The 24,308-nt window shown below is 51.0% G+C and overlaps 1 protein-coding gene and 1 long non-coding RNA gene across 3 annotated transcripts; one reads left to right on the top strand and one right to left on the bottom strand.

Moving 5' to 3' along the window:
• Window positions 1-1,721: 1,721 nt before the first annotated feature.
• LOC108283316 lies at window positions 1,722-12,483 on the top strand. 2 transcript variants are annotated; one of them, XR_001816773.2, is made up of 4 exons: window positions 1,722-1,949; window positions 9,926-11,304; window positions 11,409-11,649; window positions 12,124-12,483. It is a non-coding gene; the product is annotated as an uncharacterized LOC108283316 (long non-coding RNA). The 2 variants fall into 2 exon arrangements; XR_005195601.1 differs by having other exon boundaries at window positions 1,723-1,949; window positions 9,926-11,649.
• Window positions 9,220-22,933, bottom strand: LOC108283314 (SEC14-like protein 4). Its single transcript, XM_017499594.2, has 12 exons — window positions 22,805-22,933; window positions 18,795-18,870; window positions 16,181-16,224; window positions 15,857-15,916; window positions 15,525-15,713; window positions 15,135-15,230; window positions 14,133-14,193; window positions 12,158-12,241; window positions 11,761-11,867; window positions 11,546-11,685; window positions 11,285-11,454; window positions 9,220-10,012 (listed from the first exon to the last, which is right to left on the bottom strand). The coding sequence occupies exons 1-12, from the start codon at window positions 22,856-22,858 to the stop codon at window positions 9,834-9,836; spliced, it is 1,260 nt and encodes a 419-aa protein (XP_017355083.1). The 5' UTR covers window positions 22,859-22,933; the 3' UTR covers window positions 9,220-9,833.
• Window positions 22,934-24,308: the final 1,375 nt, after the last annotated feature.

The raw sequence follows: 24,308 nt of genomic DNA, 5'->3' as shown, positions 1-24,308 counted from the left end.
GGCTAGTTACTTCTGGGGGCATCAGAGACTGTGAAAGGAGAGCCGGGAGGGAGGGTTGAGGTCTTCTCAGGAATTGGGAGCCTTTTCCTGACCCAGACCACAAATTTGAAGCACTTTATTATGTTCACAAATCCTCATCAGCTACAGCCTCGACACAGGGAAGACGTCACTGGGAGAAGCTACGGCGCGTTTCAGTAGAGCTCTCTGTGATGGTAGACATTTTCTGTCTGGGGATCCTATTAGACATATCTGGTAGCCAGCAGTTCCATGTGAAATATGGTTAGTGTGACCGAGGAACTGAAGTTTTAATTGAATTGGATTTTGATACATTTTACTTTAAATTGTTCCATCTGGCTCATGGCTATCATATTAGATGGTGCAGGTTGACCATTTTATTTTTATTTTTGAGACAGGGTCTCACTCTGTTGCCCAGGCTGGAGTGCAGTGACATGATCTCGGCTCACCACAGCCTCAGTCTCCCCAGGTTCAATCAATCCTCCTACCTCAACCCCCTGAGTAGCCCAGACTATAGGCACATTCCACCACACCCTGCAAATTTCTCGTAGAGATGAGGTCTCATTACATGCACTACCTCATTTTGGCCTGGTGCAGTGGCTCACACCTGTAATCCCAGCTCACACCTGTAATCACCTGAAGTCAGGAGTTCAAGACCAAACTGGCCAACATAGTGAAACCCCATCTCTACAAAAAATACAAAAATTAGCTGGGCATGCCTGTAATGCCTGTTACTTGGGAGGCTGAGGCAGCAGAATGACTTGGACTCAGGAGGCAAAGGTTGTAGTGAACTGAGATGGTGCCACTGCACTCCAGCCTGGGTGACAGAGTAAGACTGCATCTCAAAAAAGGAAAAGGCAGTGCATTACCTTATTTAAATCTCAGAACATACCTGTGGTGTTAGGTAGGTACTATTATTAAGCCTATTATAAAGATAAACTAACTGAGGTATAGAGAAGTTAAGTAACTTATCCAGGGGTAAGTAAACCCATGCAATTAACCACTCTGCTGTTGTGCTGTTAAGCTATACCCTAGTCTTGGCTCTAGAAGCTTCTGCCCTAGTTAGGGAGAGGGCCCAAGCACAGAAGTCACTCACATGTCATACAGGTGGCATTTGAGCCAGGCCTTGAAGAAAGGAAGGATTTTGATTTATGGAGGGCAGATAAAGGGCATCCCAAGTGGAGGGGAATGGCACGGGCAAAGGCGTGGAGGGGGTTGGGAGATTACAGCAAACAAGACAGATTAGGACCCACCTTGCATAGAGCTCACAGTCTTCCATTGGGGAGCACTCCCTCTGTGCTGGGAGCTTTACATTATTATCATTCAGGAGCAGGTATAGGTATTCTCCATTTTAGAGCCATAAAGAAATAGAAGTTCAGAGAGATCAAGAAACTTTTCTGAGGTCACACAGCCAGTAAATGAGGAGCCAGAACTTGAACCCAAACCTGTCTGACTCTAGATGAGATAGCCCGCCCTGCTTTCCCCTGAAGGGGTTCATATTGTGCCCAGAATAAAGTAAGTGCTCAATAAATGGTCTGAATCATTGTGTGGAACCTGCATCTACCTGGATTTGAGCTGGATTCAGGCTGCAGGGTGTCTTGGGGCCAGCAGGGTTAATTTTGCTTGCCTTGAAACAAAGTCCTTGGGGAAGTAGAGTCCCCTGCCCCCCACCTCCCCAAACCCCAGAGCACACTGTCTCCCAGTAAGGTCCCATGTGTGTTTGGCTTCTCACTTACCAAGCTCTCAGGGGACCATGGCAATCACAACCTAAACAAACAACCACAGGTGGGTAGACAGAGCTGACTGCAACCCACAGCGGAACCCCTCCTTCCAGCTGGTTACTAGGAAATCTGAAAGAGCTGCCTCTTCCAGCCCATCCCTGGCACATTCCCGATCACCCCTCCACCTGGATGGATCTTGCCAGAAGCAGTTGGGTAGATCCAGAGGGGCCCCTCTGGTACAAGAGTCTCAGCACAGGGCAGGCATCACTGGGAGGAGGTGGGGGGGTGTGGGCGGCGCTTAGACCACACAGATGTGAGGTGAGTGGCCTGAAAAGGAGATGGGGGCCAGGGGCTGAGGCTCATGCCTATAATCCCAGTGCTTTGGGAGGCTGATGGGGGAGGATTGCTGGAGGCCAGGAGTTTGAGATCAGCCTGGGCAACATGGTGAGACCCTGTCTTTTCAAAATATTAAAAAATTGGCCAGGCGTGGTGGCTCATGCCTGTAATCCCAGCACTTTGGGAGGCCAAGGTGGGTGGATCACGAGGTTAAGAGATTGAGATCATCCTGGTCAACATGGTGAAACCCTGTCTCTACTAAAAATACAAAACATTAGCTGGGCATGGTGGTGTGTGCCTGTAATCCCAGCTACTCAGGAGGTTGAGGCAGGAGAATTGCCTGAACCCAGGAGGCAGAGGTTGTGGTGAGCCGAGATTGCACCATTGCACTCCAGCCTGGGCAACAAGAGCGAAACGCCGTCTCAAAAAAAAAAAAAAAAATATATATATATATATAAATTAGCTGGGTGTGATGGGGCATGCCTGTAGTCCCAGTTACTTGGGAGGCTGAGGCAGGAGGATCACCTGGGCCCAGGAGTTTGAGGCTGCAATGAGCTCTGGTAGGGCCCCTGAACTCCGGCCTGGGTGACAGAGTGAAACCTTATCCTTCAAAAAAGTAAAAGGTTGTGGGAAGATGGCAAGGGATTGGGGTACACTTCTCCAGAGCCCCAGGGGTGCTCTCAGTAGCACCTGACAGTTCACTTTCTTTTACCGTTGGGCAGGTTCATCTCCTTTAATTAAAAAAAAAAATTGTGATATAATTCATATACCACAGATTCATTTTTTTAAAAATAGAAAGTACCAGTTTTTTTTTATCTTTTTATCAGTATCAGACAACAGCATGAGACATCTACAGAGTGCTCACTCCAGCACCGTCCGAGGAAAAGGTCACCCAGGGTAGGAGAGGACCCCTGCAGTGGGGACCCCGGCTTGGGGTGGTGATGGAAGCTAATAGCCAGTGGGTGCAGCAAGGGAGGGTCATTCCTGTCACCCCAGCCAGTGGGGTCAGGAGGAGATACTGCCGAGCCAAACTGAGCCACCAGGCCTCTCCTCTCTGGAGAAGCAGGGAACTAGATAACAGGCCCCAGCTGGAGCCTCACCCAGCTCTTCCCCAGAGACACAAGGGTCATCCCAGCATAGCTGAGGCTGGGACTTGTGCAGCCAGTGGCATTCTCCAGAACAGTGCTGTTCGACAGAAGGAAATGCGCTGTGTGTGGCCAGCGCAGTAGCCATGAGCCACATATGGCGACCGAGTGAGCCCTTGAAGTGTGGCTAGTGCAGCTGAGTTAGATGGAGCAGGGATCCCTGAGGGGCCTGCTGGGCTCCCCACAAGGATGGAAATAAAGGAAAATCTTGAGCTCCTTCCAGGGAAATTCCAAGCCCCTACCTAGCCCTGAGAAGTAAACAAGCAACTTGATAAGCAAGAAGGTAATCGTAGCCTAAAGCAACAGCCAAGGAAGTTAGGGTCAGATGTTTGTTCCTCTATAGAAACCAAAGACAACATCTGAGCATAAGTTTGAGTTGTTTTGCAGAAACCTGGACCCCTCCCAAAAAGGATCCGCTGAAGACTGAACGCTTTGCTGTAAATTTCTTCCTGAAGGGCTTAGAAAAAGTCACATCCACCAGCCCAAGTTAATATTCTTTTCTGCTGACCCCTAATTTTTAAACAAATCTTTACTTTAACCAACTGCAAATAAGAAAACTGACTCTCCCTACTACCTAAGCCCCAGCTGCAAGATATCCCACCCTTTTAGGCTAAGACCAATGTGTAACTTCCATCTTCCTGAAATTTACCTCGGCCTTAAAAAGCCTTGCCTGCAAACCGTCGGGGAGGTCAGGGTTTAAGCCTTAGCGGTCTGGTCCTCTTTGCTGGGTGCCCTGCAAATATACACTTTCTTTTCTACTGCTGCAAAAATCTCAGAATGGATATCTGGTCTTACTGTGCCAGGTGAGCAGACTGCAGTTTAGTTCTAGCACATAAGGGATGAATTAACTTTGTGATTTTAGTTGACTTAAACAGCCACATGTGGTTACTGTATTGGATAGCACAGGCCTAGAGCTTACAGAAAACCAACCAAAGAATGCCAGCTGGGTCCCAGGCAGAAGAGGGTAGAATGGGCTACCTCAGCTATTCTAACCCAGTGAAAAGGCACCAGGTGCCACGTGCAGTGGTTCACACCTGTAATCTCAGCACTTTGAGAGTTCAAGGCGGGTGGATCCTTTGAGGTCAGGAGTTCAAGACCAGCCTGGCCAACATGGTGAGAGCTCCCCACCGCTTCCACCCCACAAATTTCTACAAAAAATGCAAAAAATAGCCGGGCATAGTGGTGGGTGCCTGTAGTCCTAGCTACTCAGGAGGCCGTGGCATGAGAATCACTTGAACGCAGGAGGTGGTGGTCTTGGTGAGCTATTACACCACCACACTCCAGCCTGGGCGACAGAGTGAGACTCTGTCTCAAAAAAAAAAAAAAAAAAAGGCACCAGGAAGGAATGGGGCAAGAAAAGATGCCAAAATGCATCCAGCCACACGAAAATTCGCTCACTCAGTGGGGTGCGGTGATTTATGCTTGTAATCCTGTAATCCCAGCACTTTGAGAGGCCCAGGTGGGCAGCTCACCTGAGGTCAGGAGTTTGAGACCATCCTAACCAACATGGTGAAATGAAAAATACAAAAATTAGCTGGGCATGATGGCACATGCCTGTGATCCCAGCTACTTGGGAAGCTAAGACAGGAGAATCACTAGAACCCAGGAGGCAGAAGTTGCAGTGAGCCGAGAAAACGCCACTGCACTCCAGCCTGGATGACACAGGGAAATAATGTCTCAAAAAAGGCCAGGCATGGTGGCTCATGCCTATAACCCCAGCACTTTGGGAGGCCAAGACAGGTGGATCACTTGAGACCGGGAGTTTGAGACCAGCCTGGCCAACGTGGCGAAAACCCATCTCAACTAAAAATACAAAAAATTAGCTGGGTGTGATGGCAAGCACCTTTAATCCCAGCTACTTAAGAGGCTGAGGCAGGAGAATTGCTTGAACTCAGGAGACGGAGGTTGCAGTTAGCTGAGGTCACAGCATTGTACTCCAGCCTGGGGGTGAGAGTGAGACTCTGTCTCAAAAAACAAAAAAAAAAAAAAAATACGCTCACTCAAGCACCCAGTCAACATCAAACTGGAAATAGCACACCATTTCCAGCAATCTGTTTTTCTAGAACCAAGGAATAATATATTACAAGAACAGACACAAATATCCCACCATTCTCTTCATTATGCTTTGGGATCTGCTAAGAAACGTGTTTCAGCAAAAGCTACTTCTTAGAGGAAGCAGATTCAGAACAGATCAAAGTCATGAGCAGGGGATTGTGAAGTATTTAAAAAAAAAAGATGGAAGCTAAGCTATGAAGATGCAAAGGTGTAAGGATGTACTTTGGGGACTGAGAGGAAAGGAAGGAGGGGTGAGGGATAAAAGAACACACACTGGGCGCAGTGAACACTGCTCTGATGATGGGTGCACCAGAATCTCAGAAATCACCACGAAAGAACTTATCTGTGTAACAAAACGTCACCTGTTCTCCAAAAACCTATGGAAATTAAAAAAGGAAAGGGGCTTAACGAAAGACAGGAAAGGGGTAAGGGTGGAAAAAGAGGCCTTGTTTGAAGCTATAATTTTATTTTTAATTAATGAAAATCCTCCTCCTCAGCAGAGTGCAATGGCTGTAGTCTCAGAGGCTCAGGAGGCTGAAGTGGGAAGATCCTTTGAGTCTATGAGTTTCAGGCTGCGGTAAGCTATGATTGTGTCACTGCACTCCAGCCTGGGTTACAGGGCGAGACCCCATCTCCACAAAATAGTAATAAAGCTGGCCAGGCTCACACTTGTAATCCCAGCACTTTAGGAGGTCAAGGTGGGTGGAGCTTAAGCCCAGGAGTTTGAGGCCAGCCTGGGCAACAAGGTCAAACGCTATCTCTACAAGAAAATACAAAAAATTAGCTGGTTGCAGCGATGTGTACCTGTGGTTCCAGCTACTTGGAAGGCTGAGTGGGGAGGACGGGGTTGACGTGGACAGGAGGCAGGGAAATGCTAGGCGGAAAAGGACGAGTTCCCTGGAAAGAACCACGTCCTCCAGCCTGGGACTGTGGCCCGAAGTGTTCTCACTTTGTCTCTTTTCCAGCTCGAATGTTGCTTTCTGGCCTGCCCCACCCTCCATCTTTTACCCACCAAAGCCCCAGACTCCACTGGCAGAGGGGTGGCACAGTGGTGGGGTGGAGCAGCAGAGGAGAGAAGAGAAGCAGTAGCCAGCTTACCAGCGAGACCCTCCACCCAGGCAGCGCTGAGGCGTTAAGCAGATACCCAGATAGAACAGTAAAGTGGGACTATCCAGGTTGTGGGGGGCGGCCAGCAGCCTTCCGAGCTGAGAGCCTCAGAGGCTGACAGCATTCTGGGCTGGGGGCCTTGAGCAGACGCTGACCCATGTAGTTCTTCTCTCAGAACAGGTGATTATTATTAACAAACAGGTGTTCCGTATTTTCTCATGGAACAAAAATAAACTAGGTAGGCAGCTGGTGCCTGCTTACCACTGATACTACAAAGTATTCTCCACGAGGGAGCCACGGGGGCAGGGTCACATAGCCTGTGCTTAAAAAATTGTTTTAACAGGTATATGAAATACGTATACTGTCTTGCTACGTTAGAATGCCCCAAGTAGTTTTCCAATTGGGGGGGGAGTCTTCTTAGCAAACAATATATTTTATTTTACACTCAGCATTTCTCAACACAGGTGTTGGAAAGAAGGAGTTTGACTTCAGAGGGATGGCTTGACCATGAGACTTCGGAGAAGAGTTCCACCAGGGACAGACAAACTCCAGGGGAAGATCACCTTCCCACTCCTGTTCCAGCTCTCCATCCTGCTGAGAGCCACTTACACTGCTCAATAAAATCCTCCAGATTCACCACTCTTCAGTTGATTTGTGTGACCTGAATCTTCCTGGATGCTGCTGGACAAGAACTTGGGTACCAAGAGGGCAGGTGCAAAAGGCTGTATATCATCTATGGAGAAATGCCTAGTCAAACTTGAAAAATGTCTATCTACTGGGCTGGGTGTGGTGTCTCATGTCTGTAATCCCAGAACTTTGGGAGGCAGAGGTGGGTGGATCACTTGAGGTCAGGAGTTCGAGATCAGCCTGACCAACATGGTGAAACCCTGTCTCTACTAAAAATACAAAAATTAGAATTCGCCTCCTGCCCCCCACCAAGCACCCATGGTGACAATGCACCCACTTGATAACTGATCACTGGTGTCACTTTCGCCTCCCTCCCTCCATGAGTGCAAACCTCCAGTTAACACAGTTGGGTCAGCCCAGAGTCCTCAGTGTCCCCAGGGCCTGCAGTGCCTGGTGCTGGGGAGATACTCAATAAACATCCAAAAGCAGGCTAGGCCCAGTGGCTCACACCTGTGACCTCAGCACTTTGCGAGGCTTGAACCCAGGAGTTCAAGATCAGCCTGGGCAACATAGCAAGACCCCGTCTCTGCTTTTAAAAAATTAACATCAATGAATGAATGAAGAAACAAACTTTGGGCAACCCACTGCCCTTCCTTGGGTGACTTGTGTTTTTTTCAGTTTTGTAAAGAAGTGACAGTGTTAAGAATTAGAAATGAGGGCCGGGCATGGTGGCTCACACCTGTAATCCTAGCACTTTGGGAGGCTGAGGCAGGCAGATAACTTGAGGTGAGGAGTTTGAGACCAGCCTGGCCAACATGGTGAAACTCCATCTCTACTAAAAATACAAAAATCAGCCAGATGTCGTGGTACATGTCTGTAGTCCCAGCTACTCGGAAGGCTGCGGCAGGAGGGAGAATCACTTGAACCCAGGAGGTGGAGGTTGCAGTGAGCTGAGATCATGCCACTGCACTCCAGCCTGGGCAACAGACACTCTGTCTCAAAAAAAAAAGAAGAATTAGAAATGGGGTTGCTGAGGACATGTGCCCCTGCTGAGCTTCCAGTGTGCCCTCCCATCCTGGCCTGGTAGGAGATTCTGCTCTCACCTCTGCAGGCCACCCCTGTGCTCACTGCAATTCTGTCACTGGTGCCTGCACCTGACCCCATTTCTGTTTGCCATCCCCCAGGCAGCCGGCATTTGTGATCACAGCCCTGTGATCAGAGCCTTGGAAACCCTTGTACAGGGGGCAGAGCAGTCCTTGCTACCCGCAAGGAAACCAGACAAGGCTGTGCTGACGGTGGAAAATTGACTGTGGGTAGTTACATGGGCAAGAATCAGAGTTCAAGTCTATGAACCCCTGGTTTTTAGGCGGAGGACGTCAAGGCTGAAGTGAGGCACTATAATCCGCCATCATGACAACAAGGTGGGCCTTGTGACATTTAGCACAGGGTCCTCCCAACTCCAGTCAGTCACAGCCTGCCTTGGAAGCCCAGGTGCCTCTGGCCCTCCAGATATCACTGCATCTGGGGAAGCAGCAGACAGGATGGCCATGCAGTGCAACAGGGTCAGGGGATGCCTGTCACATCTCAGATGCAGAGGCAGCCCCTGGAGATGGGGATGTTCTGTGACTCTTGCCCGACAGCCCAGGCCATCTCCATGGAGCCAGCACAGCCATTTTTTTTCTTGCCAACCTGCTCAAACACCCGGTTGGAACAGGGATGCCTCGTGGCACTGGCTTTAGGAGTTTAAATGGTTTGCTGTTTCTAGCAGCAAAGCACCTGTTCAGGTGCTACGTATATGTATCCATGAATGGTGCAGCTGCCAGAAGAATCAAAGCTAAATGTTGGCAGGATCACAGCAGGTGTAGAGGGGAGGGCACTGGGAATTCCCGGAGACTCAGTTGTTACCCACTCAACTGAAAGGCTGTGTGTGGCTTTTCCTCTGATGGTTACCTCTGCCAGGGCCCACCTCTCCATTTTCAGTTTTCTTTCATTTATTTGTTTGTTTGTTTATTTTGAGACGGAATCTGGCTCTGTCGCCAGGCTGGAATACAGTGGCAACCTCACCGCAACCTCCGCCTCCCAGGTTCAAGCGATTCTCTCACTTCAACCTCCTGAGTAGCTGGGATTACAGGTGCACACCACCATGCCTGGCTAATGTTTGTATTTTTAGTAGAGACAGGTTTTGCCATGTTGGCCAGGCTGGTCTCGAACTCCTGACCTCAGATGATCTGCCCACCTCGGCCTCCCAAAGTGCTGGGATTATAGGTGTGAGCCGCCGCGCCCAGCCCATTTCCAATTTTCCATCCAGCGGTGGCAGAACAAACTTGGATGGGCCCCAATGTTCTGCTGGAACCAGGACCCTCACCCTTGCCCTATCTCATTACCCAGCCGCCTCCAGCTGGGCCTGCCCACCCTGCTGACCTCCTACGTGCAAAGAACGGGACTTCTCTGCTTTTCAGGCCTGAAGCAGTGATGCCCACAGGGCCTGGGCCACACACACCCCCTGAAGCCAGAACTCCAGGCATGGGCGAGTCCTGGGTGGCTGGACCTTGTCGGGATGGATGGAAGGGCAGTTTCTGCAGGGAGGACCCATCTTCAGTGGACTGGATCATCTTCCGTGTCTCATTCTCATCCCCATTCTCTGGGAACAGGGAAAGAGGTTTCTGTCTGAATCTTCAGCATGGTCTATGCCCTGGTGGCCCCTTACTGGTTGGCCACTGTGGTAGGTGGGTCCACAATGAGCTGAGATGGTGACGTGGGACAGGTGACTCTTTGCAGCCACCTTCAGCACCACCCTGCCTGGGACTACAGGGATTGGGGATGGGAGCTAAGGGGTTGGAGCACACAGGCTGAGGTGGCTAGGGTCTTCACTGTGTTGGGAGGGACTCGTCGCCTTGAGACTCTGCAGCGTCTCCTCAGAGGCCTTGTCGGGAAGCAGCACCTCCACAGTATAGCTGAGCTTCTTGGCGTGCATCCGGCTGTAGGTGTTGTCAAAGCGCAGGACATCTGCAGTGACAGAGAGGAGATCAGGGAGCACGAACCCCGTGTATCTGCAGAAAGAGAGAGCCCTGCATGGCTGCATCCCTGGAACCCTTGGGAATGAGCTGTCCAGGATGGTGAGCGGAGCCTGAGGGCCAGCCTGTGTCCCTCCCTAAGCCTGTTGCTCACTGCCATCCCATGGTGGCTTGAGCTACATAAAGGACTCATGACAGTTACCAGCCCACAGAATAGCACACAACCAGGAAGCCTGCAGCCTGGGAACAGGATCTTGGGCTCCACCTGCAGGGAGGAGCTGCAGCCCACGGACATGCTATGCCCATACTGCGTCCTGGCCTGGTTGCACAGGTAGTAGCTCTAGGGCCTCTCCATGCACCATGCATTCCATCACACATTACGGTGCCCTGAATCCTCAAAGCAGGCCCATGAGGAAGGCAATGCCATCCTCATTTTACAGATGAGAAAACTGAGGCTTAGAGAGGTGATAGGATCTTTCAGCGGTCACAGAACAAGGCAGGGGAGGTACTGGGATTCCCTTATCCCGATGCCCTAACCCAGGGAGGAGCCCTGCCACCCCAGGAGGAAAGGGCTGGACTACGTAAGTCACTTTTTCATCTTGCAGAAGGCATGTCCTTCAATGCCAAGGTCCAACATGAACTCGGGTCTGATGAGTCGTGCAGACTTCTCTGTCTCTACTCTCCTAAGGCTCCCTTTCCACAAAGTGAAACAAGATCATGTGTTGACTTAAGCATAAGCAACACCCTTCTCCTCCATAGGAAGTCAACCTTGGGCTCCCCTGCTTCTAGCTCTGTTCCCAATAGACATGGAAGGGCAGTGGTGTCTCTCGGCAAGCTGCTTCCGGTGAAGCTGACTGAGCTGCATCTGGCCTGGGAGGCCTGAGAGTGAAGGATAAACACCTGGAGGAAGCCACCTCTTTGGGATTCCCGGAGTGGGGTGGTTCATGCAACTGGGTGGTCCCCTTGCCAAGACCCCTGACTCTAAGTCCGTGGCCTCTTACTTACCTGTCTCTTAGCCCAATGAGCCTGGTATAGGGTCTTCTCAGCTGAGCCCAAGGCCCCAGGTTCTGAACACCAGCTCTTCCCCCACAATGAGTCTGCCCTCATACCCACATGTAAGGGCCACTCATCCCATCCGTGGCCCTGAAGCCAGCTCCCCTGGAGCTTACAGACATCCCCACACCCCTCCCGAGAGCTGGAAAGAGAGGGCAAGCAGAGGGTAGATGGCAAGGAAAATAATTCCAGTAAACCCTGGAGCTCTTACAGACGCCAGCCTTGAGGCAGGTGAGGCTCCCATCCTCGGGCACCAGGTGGGCGTTGTAGCGCTGGCTGGGCAGCACCTCTGTCATCTCCCGAGCCCTTTGCCGCTCCCCCATTTTGGTCTTCAGGAAAACTCCAAAGCCGATGTCCCCGCCATCCGATGTGAACTGCCACCTGCAGTGGACAGAGCCCCATTGGCGACCCCCTGCCTGGGCTCTGGCACCTTCCCAGCTGTGCCCAGGTGTGGGGTGGCTGCCATCCCTACCTGAGCACACAGCCTGGGAACAGGATCTCGTTCTCCACCTGCAAGGAGGAGCCTCGACCCACGGACTCCGTGTGCTCGTACTGCAGCCTCACCTGGTTGCACAGGTAGTAGCTCTTGGGCACCTCACCCCCGTAGTTGATCTGTGGGTGAGGGGCGTGAGTGGGCACTAGATCACAGCTTCTCCCCTCCCTCCCCATCCTCTGGGCACCCTGTACCTTGGTCAGGCACTTGGGGTTGCCATCGGGGTCAGTCATGGTCCCCCCAAACTCCGCAGGCAGCTGGTCGGGGCTGATGAATTTCGTCAGCTCGTGCTTCCAGTTGTCTGCATGGGAGCAAGAGGGACTCCAAGACTCGACAGAGGGCAGAAGGGGCTGAGCCTGGCGAGGGGACCTGATATGTCCTGGGCATGCTCCCCTGGGTGCCTACTCCTAAGAGCACCCAAGACCTTTACTGGCTCCCAGCCCGTGGTCTAGGACCCATGTGTGTAGAAGCTGACCAGGGTCAGGCCAGGGCCAGTTCCCAAGTAGAGGGCAAGCCAGGGAGAAACAGGGTCTTTAGTGTCAACCTCTGCTTCCCAGGCACATGGACACAACCAGAGGCCGAGTCACTCACCTCCCAGAATTACAATCTTCCTGCGTGTTTCCTCACTCATGAATGACTTGACCAAGTTGAAGGCCACGGGGAACAGTTTGGGGGCTGAAACACATGCAAATCTCCTGAGAAGCTGGAGCAGAGAGGATGTGGGGATACAGAGCCACAGTCAAGAGCATGTGCTGGGCTGGAGATGGACAGATACGGACTCTGCCGCTGTCTGCGGTGTGACCTTCAGCACCCTCTCTAAGTCTCAGTGCAGTTAACTGGAAAATGAAGGTGAAATAACGTATATATAACACCTGGCACAGTTCCTGGCTTTCAATAAATGGTTGTCTCGGGCCAGGTGCGGTGGCTTATACCTGTAATCCTAGCACTCTGGGAGGCTGAGGCAGGCAGATCACTTGAGGCCAGGAGTTAAAGACCAGCCTGGCCAACATGGTGAAACCGCGTCTCTATGAGAAACACAAAAATTAGCTGGGCATAGTGGTGCATGCCTGTAATTCCAGCTATTCGGGTGGTGGTGGCATGAGAATTGCTTGAATCTGGGAGGTAGAGGTTGCAGTGAGCCAAGATTGCTCCACTGCACTCCAGCCTGGGTGACAGACTGAGATTCTGTCTCTAATAAATAAATAAAAATCAAAAAAAAAAAAGGTTGTCTCCCCAGCCCAGTTGTAAGGAGTTGAGCACAAGCTGGCTCTAGGTTCAGCAATGCTGATTCCCCAATAGTATCTCTTCCTTTCCACACTCCAGGCTGTCTGAAATCTTCTCGGGTGTGACATTTACATTAGACCTACTGTCCGCCCTGAATTGCTCATACTCAACTGAGCACTATGTGGGCCAAGCTCTGTGTTCCGTCTTCACACACTGTTTGGTTTAACCTCATAGTTCTCTTATGGGGAGGGAGCCACTCTATCCCCATTTTACAGAATGGGAAAACTGATGCTCAGTGAGGTTAGGTAGACTTCAATAAAATCATAGAGCTAGTTAGATTTGAACCAGATCCTCTGACTCTGGAGCACAAGACATCACCAGTGCAGCCAGGGACCATTCCCACTCAAAGTGTGTCCATCCACTAGTGGAGTCCATGGACTGTTCTGTTCCCAGTCCACACCAACATAAGTAACAGTAAACATTTAGAAACTTATAACTTATTTAGACCGGGCACAGTGGCTCACGCCTGTAATCCCAGCACTTTGGGAGGCTGAGGTGGGCAGATCACAAGGTCAGGAGTTCGAGACCAGCCTGCCAACATGGTGAAACCCGTCTCTACTAAAAATACAAAAATTAGCTGGGTGTGGTGGTGCACGCCTGTAATCCCAGCTACTCAGGAGGCTGAGGCAGGAGAATTGCTTGAACCCAGGAGGTGGAGGTTGCAGTGAGCCAGAATCTCATCACTGCACTACAGCCTGGGCAACAGAACAAGACTGTCTCAAACAAACAAACTAAAAAGAAACTTATAACTTATTTGACATTGCTGCAACATACCAGTGCATGATTTTGTATATTACAAAATATCAGTCTGTGAAGGACTGGAACTAAAAAATAAAACCAGAGGCCGGGCGTGGTGGCTCATGCCTATAATCCCAGTACTTCAGGAGGCCAAGGCGAGTGGATCATTTGAGATCAGGAGTTTGAAACCAGCCTGGCCAACATAGGGAAACCCCACCTTTACTAAAAATACAAAAATCAGCCGGGCGTGGTGGCGGGCACCTGTAATCCCAGCTACTCGGGAGGCTGAGGCAGGAGAATCACTTGAACCCTAGAGGTGGAGGTTGCAGTTAGCGAGATCGCACCACCGCACTCCAGCCTGGGCAACAGAGGGAGACTCCATCTAAAATAAATAAAAAAATAAAAGTGAAACCAGAAACCAACCACACAAAACCTGGTTCTTCACAAATGATGGCTGAAGAAGCCTTTAATTCCACGGCTTACCTAGTGCACCCCCCATTCCTGCTTCTCCCTCCTCAGGAGGTCATCCCGGTAATAAGCTTACCTCGAATAACAATTAAATTCTTCAGAGTCTCAGGATAATTTGCTTCCAGGATGCTAAAAAACTGCAGAGTCAAGAGGAGTCTGGTTGGGGCTCTGTTCCATCACCTCCCGCCCACGGATTTCTGTGGCCTCTGATGCTGCTGAGACAAGAGGCCCCTCCCTGGCCCATCCCACCTTCCCCACGAGCACGCGCCTCCTTCTCTCTGTTATTCTTTTGTTTGCTTATTTGTTCTTGAGACAGTTCTTTACCCAAGGTGGAGTACAGTGGCACAATCATAGCTTACTGCAACCTTGAACTCCTGGGTTCACGAGATACTCCTGCCTCAGTCACTCAAGTATCTAGGACTACAGGCACGTGCCACTGCACTGGACTCATGTAAAAATTTATTATTATTGGCCAGGTGCGGTGGCTCATGCCTGTATTCCCAGCACTTTGGGAAGCCAAGGTGGGTGGATTATGAGGTCAGGAGTTTGAGACCAGCCTGACCAACATGGTAAAACCCTGTCTTTACTAAAAATACAAAAATTAGCCGGGCGTGGTGGCGGCCGCCTGTAGTCCCAGCTACTCAGGAGGCTGAGGCAAGAGAATTGCTTGAACCCGGGAGGCAGAGGTTGCAGTGAGCTGAGATTGCATCATTGCACTCCAGCCTGGATGACAGAGTTTCCATCTCAAAAAAAAAAAGTTACTGTTATTATTATTAATAGAGACATCTCACCTGTGTTGCTCAGGCTGATCTTGGACTCCTGGACTCAAGTGATCCTCCAGCCTTGGCCACCCAAAGTGCTGGGACTATAGGCATGAGCCACCATGCCCAGCCTCTTTGTGATAATCTTGCTCCTCCTTCTCCTTGGAGGGTGGACTCTAGGCCAGTGGCTGGTCTGTGGAGCCCCTGCAGGGTATCCCCACCCCTCTATCTCATTGGATTCTCACAGTAATTCACAGCTAGGGCTCACAGCTGGGAGTGTCCGCCCACACCAGCCTCAAGCCAGCTGTGCACCTTACCTGCTGGTAGACCTCCACAGCTGGCTTCCACAGGTGTTTCAGGCCCAGCCCCTCCATGTCAAACACCATCAGCGCCATCTCGATCTTCCTGCCTAGCTGCTTGGGACAGAGCCCCCATACAGGTCAGACAACAGCTCCAGCCAGGAGATCCTGGCCAGAGAGACTTGGGCACCTCTCCCCGCCTTCCTGCCATCCCACCCTCTGGCAGCCCATAGCATTTTCCAGACAAATGGAAAACACCTCACCTTTATGGGTGGCTAAGGGTGGGAGAAACCCACATTCCACCAGAGCCCTGAGTGCTGAGGGCTGGGGAAGGGGCAGGGGGCACCCTTCTCTGGTCCTGGTGCCACCCAGTAGACAGATGAGGCCCACCCCACCCCAGCTGCTCACCTTCTGAGTCTGCAGCTCACACTCACGCAAAAGCAGCTCGCAGACCTTGATGCGCTTCTGGATCATATCCTGCTTGGAGGCCGACAGCAGGAGACCCTTGGGGTCAAGGGACCCGATGATGTTGAAGTACACAGGGCAGCCTTCGTAGTCGTAGCCACACAGACCTCCCGAGTCGTACAGCCGGATGACCTGGAGGTGAGGGCAAGGTCCTGACTCGCTCCAGCTCACCAGGCTGGGTCCCTATTCCATCAGGTGGCTGGATGTGGTGGGTGGGAGATGAGGTTGGGGGTGAGGGGCCTCAAACAGCCTGGGGGATGCTGCTCGAGGCTCACCTCGGGGGGCTGCCACGAGAGGATGTTGTCCAGGTCTTGTTGCTTCCGGAACTCCATGTGCTACAGGGACATAGCAAGAGCTGTAGGGTTCTGCAGGAACCTGGGGACACCAGGCTAGGTCCCTCTGCCCACAGTCACCAAGATCCCACCAGAGCATACCCATAGACCTAGGGATGGAGACAGGAGCTTGGGTCTGAGGCAGAAAGGGATCCAGGGAGGAAGAAAGAAGAAGCAGGAGGATGGGACAGGACCAGAGTCCCTACCCTTTTGCCACCAATCCCTGGGTGCATGGAAGGCAGGGCAGTAGGGATCATAGACGCTTACCCTCCGGAGCATGTCCTCGGATTTCTGCAGGTCAAAGTCTCGAGCTGCAAGAAGATGAGCTAAGTAGAAGCACAGGGCTAGATCTAGAAAGAGCCATTCCCTAAAAATTCGTGAGTTAATAGCTAAGGTGTCCCCAGCCTTTTCCTGACACCCCAAGAATCCATTGAGGATCCAGAAATAGTTGTTTTTTGAGACAGGGTCTTGGCTCTGTTGCGCAGGCCAGAATGCAGTGATGTGATCAAAGCTTACTGTGTGTGGCCTCTGGCCCAAGCGATCCTCCTACCCCAGCTTCCCAAGTAGCTGGGACAACAGGCCCACATCACCATGCCTGGCTAATTTTTTTTAGATTTTTTTTTTTTGGTAGAGATGGGGATCTTGTTATGTTCCCAAGCTGGTCTTGAACTCCTGGCCTCAAGCAGTCCTCCTGCCTCAGCTTTCCAAAGTGCTGGGATTATAGGCGTTGGCATCTGTGCCTAACCTAGAAATGTTTTTTTTTTCTTTTAAAATATTTTTTGCTACAATTGGCTGTGAACTCTACCACAAGTCATGTTTTTTAAAGAGTTAAGGATCTTTAATCCTCTAAAAGACTTTGGAGAGCCCTTGAGTTCAGTTTCCAGTCTTCTTAAAACTTTCTGGAGTCTGGTCTAGCCTGTATTTGATGTCCCTCAGGAAGCAGAGACCCCTTGCCACCTGCAACAGTGTTAGGGGTGGTGAGGAGCGTGGGGTTTGGATTCACACAGACTGGGGCTTTAAAGTCTAGTATTGCCCTTTTATTTCCTGTGCAGCCTCGAGCAAGTCACTTACCTTCTCTGAGCCTTAGTTTTTTTTAATCAGTTAAATGAGAACCCTATCTTTTTCAGTTCTTCAGAGAACAACATGAGATAAAATATATAAAGTGCTTGGCCCAGTACCTGGCTCACAGTAGGTTCTCAATAAACTGTAGCTATCATGATTACCTATTTTAAAGAAATAGATATACTTTCATTGAAAACACTATGCTCTGTTTTAGAAATGCTTTGACTGTTGCTTTCTGAGACCCTCGGCTCACTGAGGACTAATTAGGGGGAGTAATTCGTCCACTCGAGGAGGAATTTGTTCACTCGTGGAGCTGAAACAATATGCAGGGTCAGAGATTTTGAAATGGGCCGGGCGCGGTGGCTCAAGCCTGTAATCCCAGCACTTTGGGAGGCCGAGGCGGGTGGATCACAAGGTCAAGAGATCGAGACCATCCTGGTCAACATGGTGAAACCCCGTCTCTACTAAAAATACAAAAAATTAGCTGGGCATGGTGGCACGTGCCTGTAATCCCAGCTACTCAGGAGGCTGAGGCAGGAGAATTGCCTGAACCCAGGAGGCGGAGGTTGCGGTGAGCCGAGATTGTGCCATTGCACTCCAGCCTGGGTAACATGAGTGAAACTCCGTCTCAAAAAAAAAAAAAAAAAAAAAAAAAATCCAAAAAAAAAAAAAAAAAAAAAAAAAAAAAAGAGATTTTGAAATGGAAAGGATCTGAGACGCCCTCCAGGCCTCCTCTGCTCTGATCATGAACCAGCTCCGGAAATCACTCCTGACCAGGCGTGGTGGCTCACAGCTGTAATTCCAGCACTTTGGGATACCGAGGCAGGCAGATCATTTGAGGTCGGGAGTTTGAGACCAGCCTGGGCAACATAGTGAAACCCTGTCTCTACTAAAAATACAAAACTTTGCTGGTCATGGTGGTGCACACCTATAGTCCAGCTACTTGGGAGGTTTAGGCATGAGAATCGCTTGAACCTGGGAGGAGGAGGCTGCAGTGAGACAAGATCACACCACTGTACTCCAGCCTAGGCGACAGGGTAAGACCGTGTCTCCAAAAAAAAAAAAAACTCCCAATGCAACAGCTCAGCCTTGATTATCTCCCATGATGGGGAGTTCATTACCACAGAAGGCATTATCATTCCATTCCTCAGCAGCTTTGACTGAACCCAAATCTGCCCTGTGGTGATTCCAACCCTGTCCTCAGAGGTCAAACAAATGTATGTAATCCCTCGTCAGTGTGGCCATTCTGTAAATATTTGAAGACAAGCCACCCAGTTCACCTGACCAATCTTTGCTCTAAGCTGTGTATTTGTTAAAATCATCTTCCGTGTCAATTCTGTCCGAGATAACGTTCTGTGATGATGGAAATGTCCTATACCTGAGCTGCTCATCATGGTAGCCGCTAGCTGCCTGAGGCTACAGAGCAACTGAAACGTGGCAAATGTGACTTAGGACCTGGAGTTTTAATTTAAGTTAATTGTAATAGTTACATGTGGATAAAGGGTATCAAACTGAACAGGGCAGTTCTACATACTTCAGAGATTTTAAGATTTTTTCTGTATAAGTCTTGTGTCTTCTAGAATAAACTCCTGGGTTATTTTATGGGCTTTGTTGCTGTTTTGAATGGTATCTGACTTTTCGTTATCTTTTTTTTTTTTTTTTTTGAGACAGAGTCTTGCTCGGATTCTAGTCAGAGCAAGGTGATTTCAGAGCCTATGTTCTTTACTTTACAGCTCCATTCCCCAAAGCCCCCACTCCTCTCCTGAGACCCTCCTTCCTTCCCTCCCTCTCTGCCTCCCCTGACCCCTGCCAGCCTCACCTCGCAGCCAGCGCAGGAGGAAGTAGTCATCAGCATTGGGCACTCTGGGCAGCAGGTCCTGGAGGTTCTCCCGGAACTGAGTGGGGGAGGAAATATGATCAGTGGGGCTCTCTTGACCTCAGGAGCCACCAACCCCACCCCAGCCCTTCCCACCTCATCTGCCAGTCAGCCCCACCTGGAGATCCTGCAGGGCGCTGTCCCAAACGACTTTGCCATCTGAAAATAGGGCACCCTCCAGCCCAACATAGGAAAAAGTATTGGGTCCTTCCCAAAATGTGGGAGCACCTTACATGCAGGGCTCCCATTCTGCATGTCTAAGGTGGGGCCCTGGCATCCTTATTTAAAATTTTTATTTTATTATTATTATTTTTGAGATAGGGTCTCACTCTGTTGCCCAAGCTGGAGTGTACTTGCGTGATCTTGGCTCACTGCAACCTCCGCCTCCTGGGCTCAATAGATCCTCCCAACTCAGCCTCCCAAGTAGCTGGGACCACAGGCACACTCCACGACGCCCAGCTAATTTTTATATTTGTTGTAGAGATGGAGTCTTGCCATATTGCCCAGGTTGGTCTCGAACTCCTTGGCTTGAACAATCCACCCGCCTCAGCTGCCCAAAGTGCTGGGATCACAGGCGTGAGCCACTGTGCCCAGCTGACAGCCTTATTTTTCACAAGGATCCCTGGGTGATTCTGATGCAGGCCAGCTAGATGGTTTTAGGAATGTTGTCCCTGATACTGCAACTTAAGGGTTTAGATTTAGAGGCAAGTTACCAAACCTCTCTGAGCCTCCGTTTCCTTATCCGTGAAATGGGGATAATAATGAACTTGTGCCAATCAAAGGAGTTTGTGCACGTAAAGCATTTAGCAGACTTGGCTCCAAGCAGGTGTCAGATAAATGTGAGCGCTCAGCCAGCGTGGACTGCCTGACGCCCTGGACAGTGGAACTTTGTGGAAAAAAAAACAGAAGCGGAGGTCAAAAGACAGAGGCTGAAAGAGAAGCCAGGAATGCCTTATCAGGACTGTGGGGGAGGAAGCGTGCCTTTTTCTACTGGCAGAGTAGAAGGATGTCATTAGGAGTTTGCGTCTGAGACTGAGGCTTGGGTCTGAGAAAGAGAGGAGACTTTACTTCCCTGGGGACTAACAGACTAAAGCCAAGGCCTGGGTTTGAAGGTGAATCTGTGAATCCAAATTTGGGATTAGAAACGTGAGGCTGGGCACGGCAGCTCCTGTCTGTAATCCAGCACTTTGGGAGGCTGAGGCAGAAGGGTTGCTTGAGCCCAGGAATTCAAGACCAGCCTGGGCAGCATAGTGAGACCCTTTCTCTACAAAAATACAAAAGTAGCCAGACATAGTGGCACACACACGTAGTCCCAGCTATTCAGGAAGCTAAGGTGGGAGGATCAGTTGAGCCTGGGAGGCAGCGGTCACAGGGAGCTGTCATTGCATCACTCCAGTCTGGGCAACAGAGACTCTGTCTCAAAAAAAAAAAGAGAGAGAGAGAGAAAAAAAAAAAGAAAAGAAAAATCAGTTTAAACAACTCCAGTGAGCAATAGCACCTGCTTTAATAATCTGAACAGGCCCCTGGCATGGAGGTTCCTGCACCAACAGCTGCAGCCTCTGGGTTCAGGAGGAAGTTTTACTTGGGGGTTGGACAAGAGCGGTGACCCCTGAGAGGCAATGACTCTGCACCCCTCAGCCCCGCCAGGTGAGTGGGTTTCCTCCTTTGAACACATCCCTGCTTTGCAGATGAAACTTAGGCTGAGAGGGTGGAGAATCTTCCCCAGGGACACAGAAAGGAAGTGTCAAGATCAGGAAGATCCACCCTTGGGGGCCATGCCCCCCATGGAATGGGTACAAGTGGAAGGGAAGGCCACTGAGCAGGTGCTGGGAAGGGTGAGGAGTGACTGGGAGAAAACTCATCTTATCACGATGCCACTGGCAGGAAAGCAGTGCACCAGAGGGGCTGAAACTGAACTTGGGAAGGAGCTAGAAGAAAACGCTCCTAGACTTGGTTGCCCAGACCTCTGGGACCATGGGCGACCTCCTTCCCTTCTTCCTACTTTTCTCTTTTCCCCAAATTTAAAAAATAACAAGCATCCACTACTTTTTTTTTTTTTTTCTTTTTTAGGCAAAGTCTTGCTCTATTGCCAGGCTGGAGTACAGGTCACTGCGACCTCTACTTGAGGGTTCAAGCATTTCTCTTGCCGCAGCCTCCAGAGTAGCTGGGACTACAGACATAGGCTGTCATCCTTGGCTAATTTTTGTATTTTTTTTTTGAGTAAACACAAGTTTCATCATGTTGGCCAGGCTGGTCTCGAACTCATGACCTCATGTGATCCACCCGCCTCAGCCTCCCAAAGGGCTAGGATTACAGGTGTGAGCCACCTTGCCCAGCCGCATTCATGCTTTTAAATAATGGAAGAAATAAGAATAATTTCTTCATATCATATAAAGCTCTCTGGCCCACGGGCATTTACGTCATAGTTCACCTCCAAAGGCCAGAAAACCTCCAAAAATAGCTCCCACTAGGAGCACAGTGCCTGGGGCTTCCCAGGGGCCACCACCAGTGGGGAGACCCCCACCTTCCTCACCTGAGGGCCTCTCCTTCACTGGGGAACCCATTATTTCCCCCGAGGGCCCTCTTTCCCCTGGGGACCAGTCTCCTCCCAGGGTTCTCTCTCCTTCCTGGAGGGCCTTTCCACAGGGCAGAAGCATTGAAGCACATCATTCCCCCCATAACTCTTAAGCTGCCTTTCATAGGGCCGAAGTGTGAGCCCCCATCCCCCCGGCCGGCTGTGACACCTCCTCTCCCCCAAACTCAAAGTCAGTTTCAAATCCTTGGCTATCAAAAACCACATTGTTGCTGTGATATCTAATTCCTGGACACTCTCTCCTTTCTCCACGGCTGTGACACTCCAGGCACAGCCTATAGGACTATCTCAAGGTCACCTCCCCAAAAAGACCACTCCATTTCTCTCTCTCTCTCTCTTTTTTTTTTTGAGACAGAGTCCCTATCACCCAGGCTGGAGTGGAATGGCGTGATCTCAGCTCATTGCAACCTCTGCCTCCCAGGTTCAAGCGATTCTCCTGCCTCAGCCTCCCGAGTAGCTGGGACTACAGGCGTCTGCCACCACACCCAGCCATTTTTTGTATTTTTTTAATAGAGACAGGGAACGCCATGTTGCCCAGGCTGGTCTCGAACTCCTGACCTCAGGTGATCCACCTGCCTCAGCCTCCCAAAGTGTGGGATTACAGGCGTGAGTACCTGGCCGCCTCCATCTCTTTTAAATAATTATAATAAAGGCCAGGCACAGAGGCTCACGCCTGTAATCCCAGCACTTTGAGAGGCCGAGGCAGGCAGATCAGGAGGTCAGGATATCAAGACCATCCTGGCCAACGTGGTGAAATCCCGTCTCTACTAAAATACAAAAAATTAGCCGGGCGTGGTGGTGTGCGCCTGTAGTCCCAGCTACTTGGGAGGCTGAGGCAGGGGAATCACATGAACCTGGGAGGCAGAGGTTGCAGTGAGCTGAGATCGCACAGCCTGGTGACAGAGTGAGACTCCGTCAAAAAATAAATACATAAATAAATAAAAATTAAAGATAGGGAAGCTTGGGCCCTAAGGACAAATCACAAAGAGAAACCAAACAAACAAATGTTGCAATCTGGGCATGAAACCTAGGAGGAGTCTGTCTACCCAAGGCTGCCCCAGCAGCCGGATGGCAGCACCACCCCCTCCCCCACAACCGGGGAACAAGGGCCAGGGCCGGGTGGTGGGGAGCAGGCAAGGTCAGAAGACTGGATTCGGCCCCAAGTCCCTCAGAGATGGACTCTTGTCCCGCGTGATGCACCTAGCGGCCTCAGCAATCTCGCGCGGATGGAAAGGCAGAACAGAGGAGCTCTCTCCGGGCTCGTTGTTCCCGTCCGTACAATGGGGGCTCCAGCCGGGTTCCGAAGCGCCAGGCTGCTCGGGGCCCCTCCCCAATCCTCCCAGCCCGCTACGCGCCTCACCCTGGACAGCGCCTCCTGCTGCTGGGGGCTCAGGTCCCCGACTCGGCCGCTCATGGTGCCCGCGGGTGCAGAAGGGCGCGGGGCGCAGGTCCTCCGGGCCGCCGCCTGGCCCCGTGGCTGCCGCCGCCGGGTTGTGCCTGCAATGCCAGATGTTGGTCCCGCCCCGACGGGAGAGAGAGGCGCTGGGCCTGCCCCGCCCCGCCCCGTTCTCTCCTCCCCTCGAGGATTTTTGCTGCGGTCACCAAGGGCACCCTACCTGGGACAGGGAGGTGACCCGCCCAGAGAGGGGTCTGGAGCACAACCTCGAGTCTGGGGCAGCTGGAGGCACCCCACTTCCAAGTCTCCTCACTGCAGGGGCTTCTACCTGTTCGCAGGTGGAGGGAAAGGAAACTTGCCCCTTCCCAGCAAAATAGAAGAAATAACAAACAAACAAACAAAACAACTTTTCTTATTTTTAATAAAAGGGAGATGGGGTTTTGCTATGCTGACCAGGCTGGTCTGGAACTCCTGGCCTCAAGCAATCCTCCCCCCTCTGCCTGCCAAAGCCTGGGATTAGGGATGTCAACCACCACACCAGGCCAAGTGCTCAACCCTCTAGGATCCCCAGGGCTTTTGTCTAAGGACCTCTGAGCTCCTTCCACTGGCCTTGAGCACAGCCTGGGACCTGTCTGCTCACTGACGGATAGGACAGCTTTATGTGCAACATGGTGCCTGCCCTCAAGATGGTTGGAAGGATAAGAGGACACACCCTGGGTCAGCAGAATGCCTGCTGTTGCCTACTCAGTAAGTGCTGGCTGTTAGGAATCTATTTCATAATTTTGTTATTAATGAGGCCGTCACCAGAGCTGGGAGCTGTAAGGGTGGAGATCCTGAGATGACCCAGGTGTGGAGCTCCTGGGTGAGAGCCACAGTCTGAAGGCAGAGGAATGCGAGGTGGCAGCCGAGGACTGATAGAAGCCCTGGGAGGAATGACAGAGGGGATGGAGAGCCAAGAGGTCACTCTGGCTGACACAAGAGAGCCAGGTGGAGATCACCAGGAAAAGCGAGAAAAAAAGTTCAGCTGGGTGCAGTGGCTCATGCCTGTAATCCTGGCACCTGGCACTTTGGGAGGCCAAGGCAGGTGGATCACATGAGGTCAGGAGTTTGAGACCATCCTGGCCAATATAGTGAAACCCTGTCTCTACTAAAAATACAAAAATTAGCTGGGCATGGTGGTCTGTGCCTGTAGTCCCAGCTACTCGGGAGGCTGAGGCAGGAGAATCGCTTGAACCTGGGAGGCTGAGGCTTCAATGAGCCAAGACCATGCCACTGCACTCCAGTCTGGACAACAGAGCCAGATTCTGTCTCAAAAAAAGAAAACAGAAGTTGGCTGTGTATGAATTTTCAAGAGATGAGTAGAGGGGACATGACCTTGACCTCATGGGCTCAAGTGATCCTCCCACCTCAGCCTCTGGAGTAGCTAGGACTACAGTCTCACTCCACCACACCTGGCTAACTTTTTTTT

Source organism: Cebus imitator, unplaced genomic scaffold (assembly GCF_001604975.1).
Source record: "Cebus imitator isolate Cc_AM_T3 unplaced genomic scaffold, Cebus_imitator-1.0 Scaffold258, whole genome shotgun sequence".
In the NCBI taxonomy this organism is placed as follows: Eukaryota; Metazoa; Chordata; class Mammalia; order Primates; family Cebidae; genus Cebus; species Cebus imitator.
Note: the sequence above shows the minus strand (reverse complement) of the source record. Positions and strands in the feature narration are given on the sequence as shown.

What these genes read in the sequence shown, in the direction of transcription:
- LOC108283314 (XM_017499594.2), bottom strand. Translation starts at nt 22,858, where the DNA reads ATGAGCGGCCGAGTCGGGGACCTGAGCCCCCAGCAGCAGGAGGCGCTG. An exon ending in TCTCGTGGCAGCCCCCCGAG is followed by an intron (nt 15,714 to 15,856) that starts GTGAGCCTCGAG and finishes CCTCACCTCCAG; the next exon opens with GTCATCCGGCTGTACGACTC. An exon ending in ACCCCAAGTGCCTGACCAAG is followed by an intron (nt 11,686 to 11,760) that starts GTACAGGGTGCC and finishes CCTCACCCACAG; the next exon opens with ATCAACTACGGGGGTGAGGT.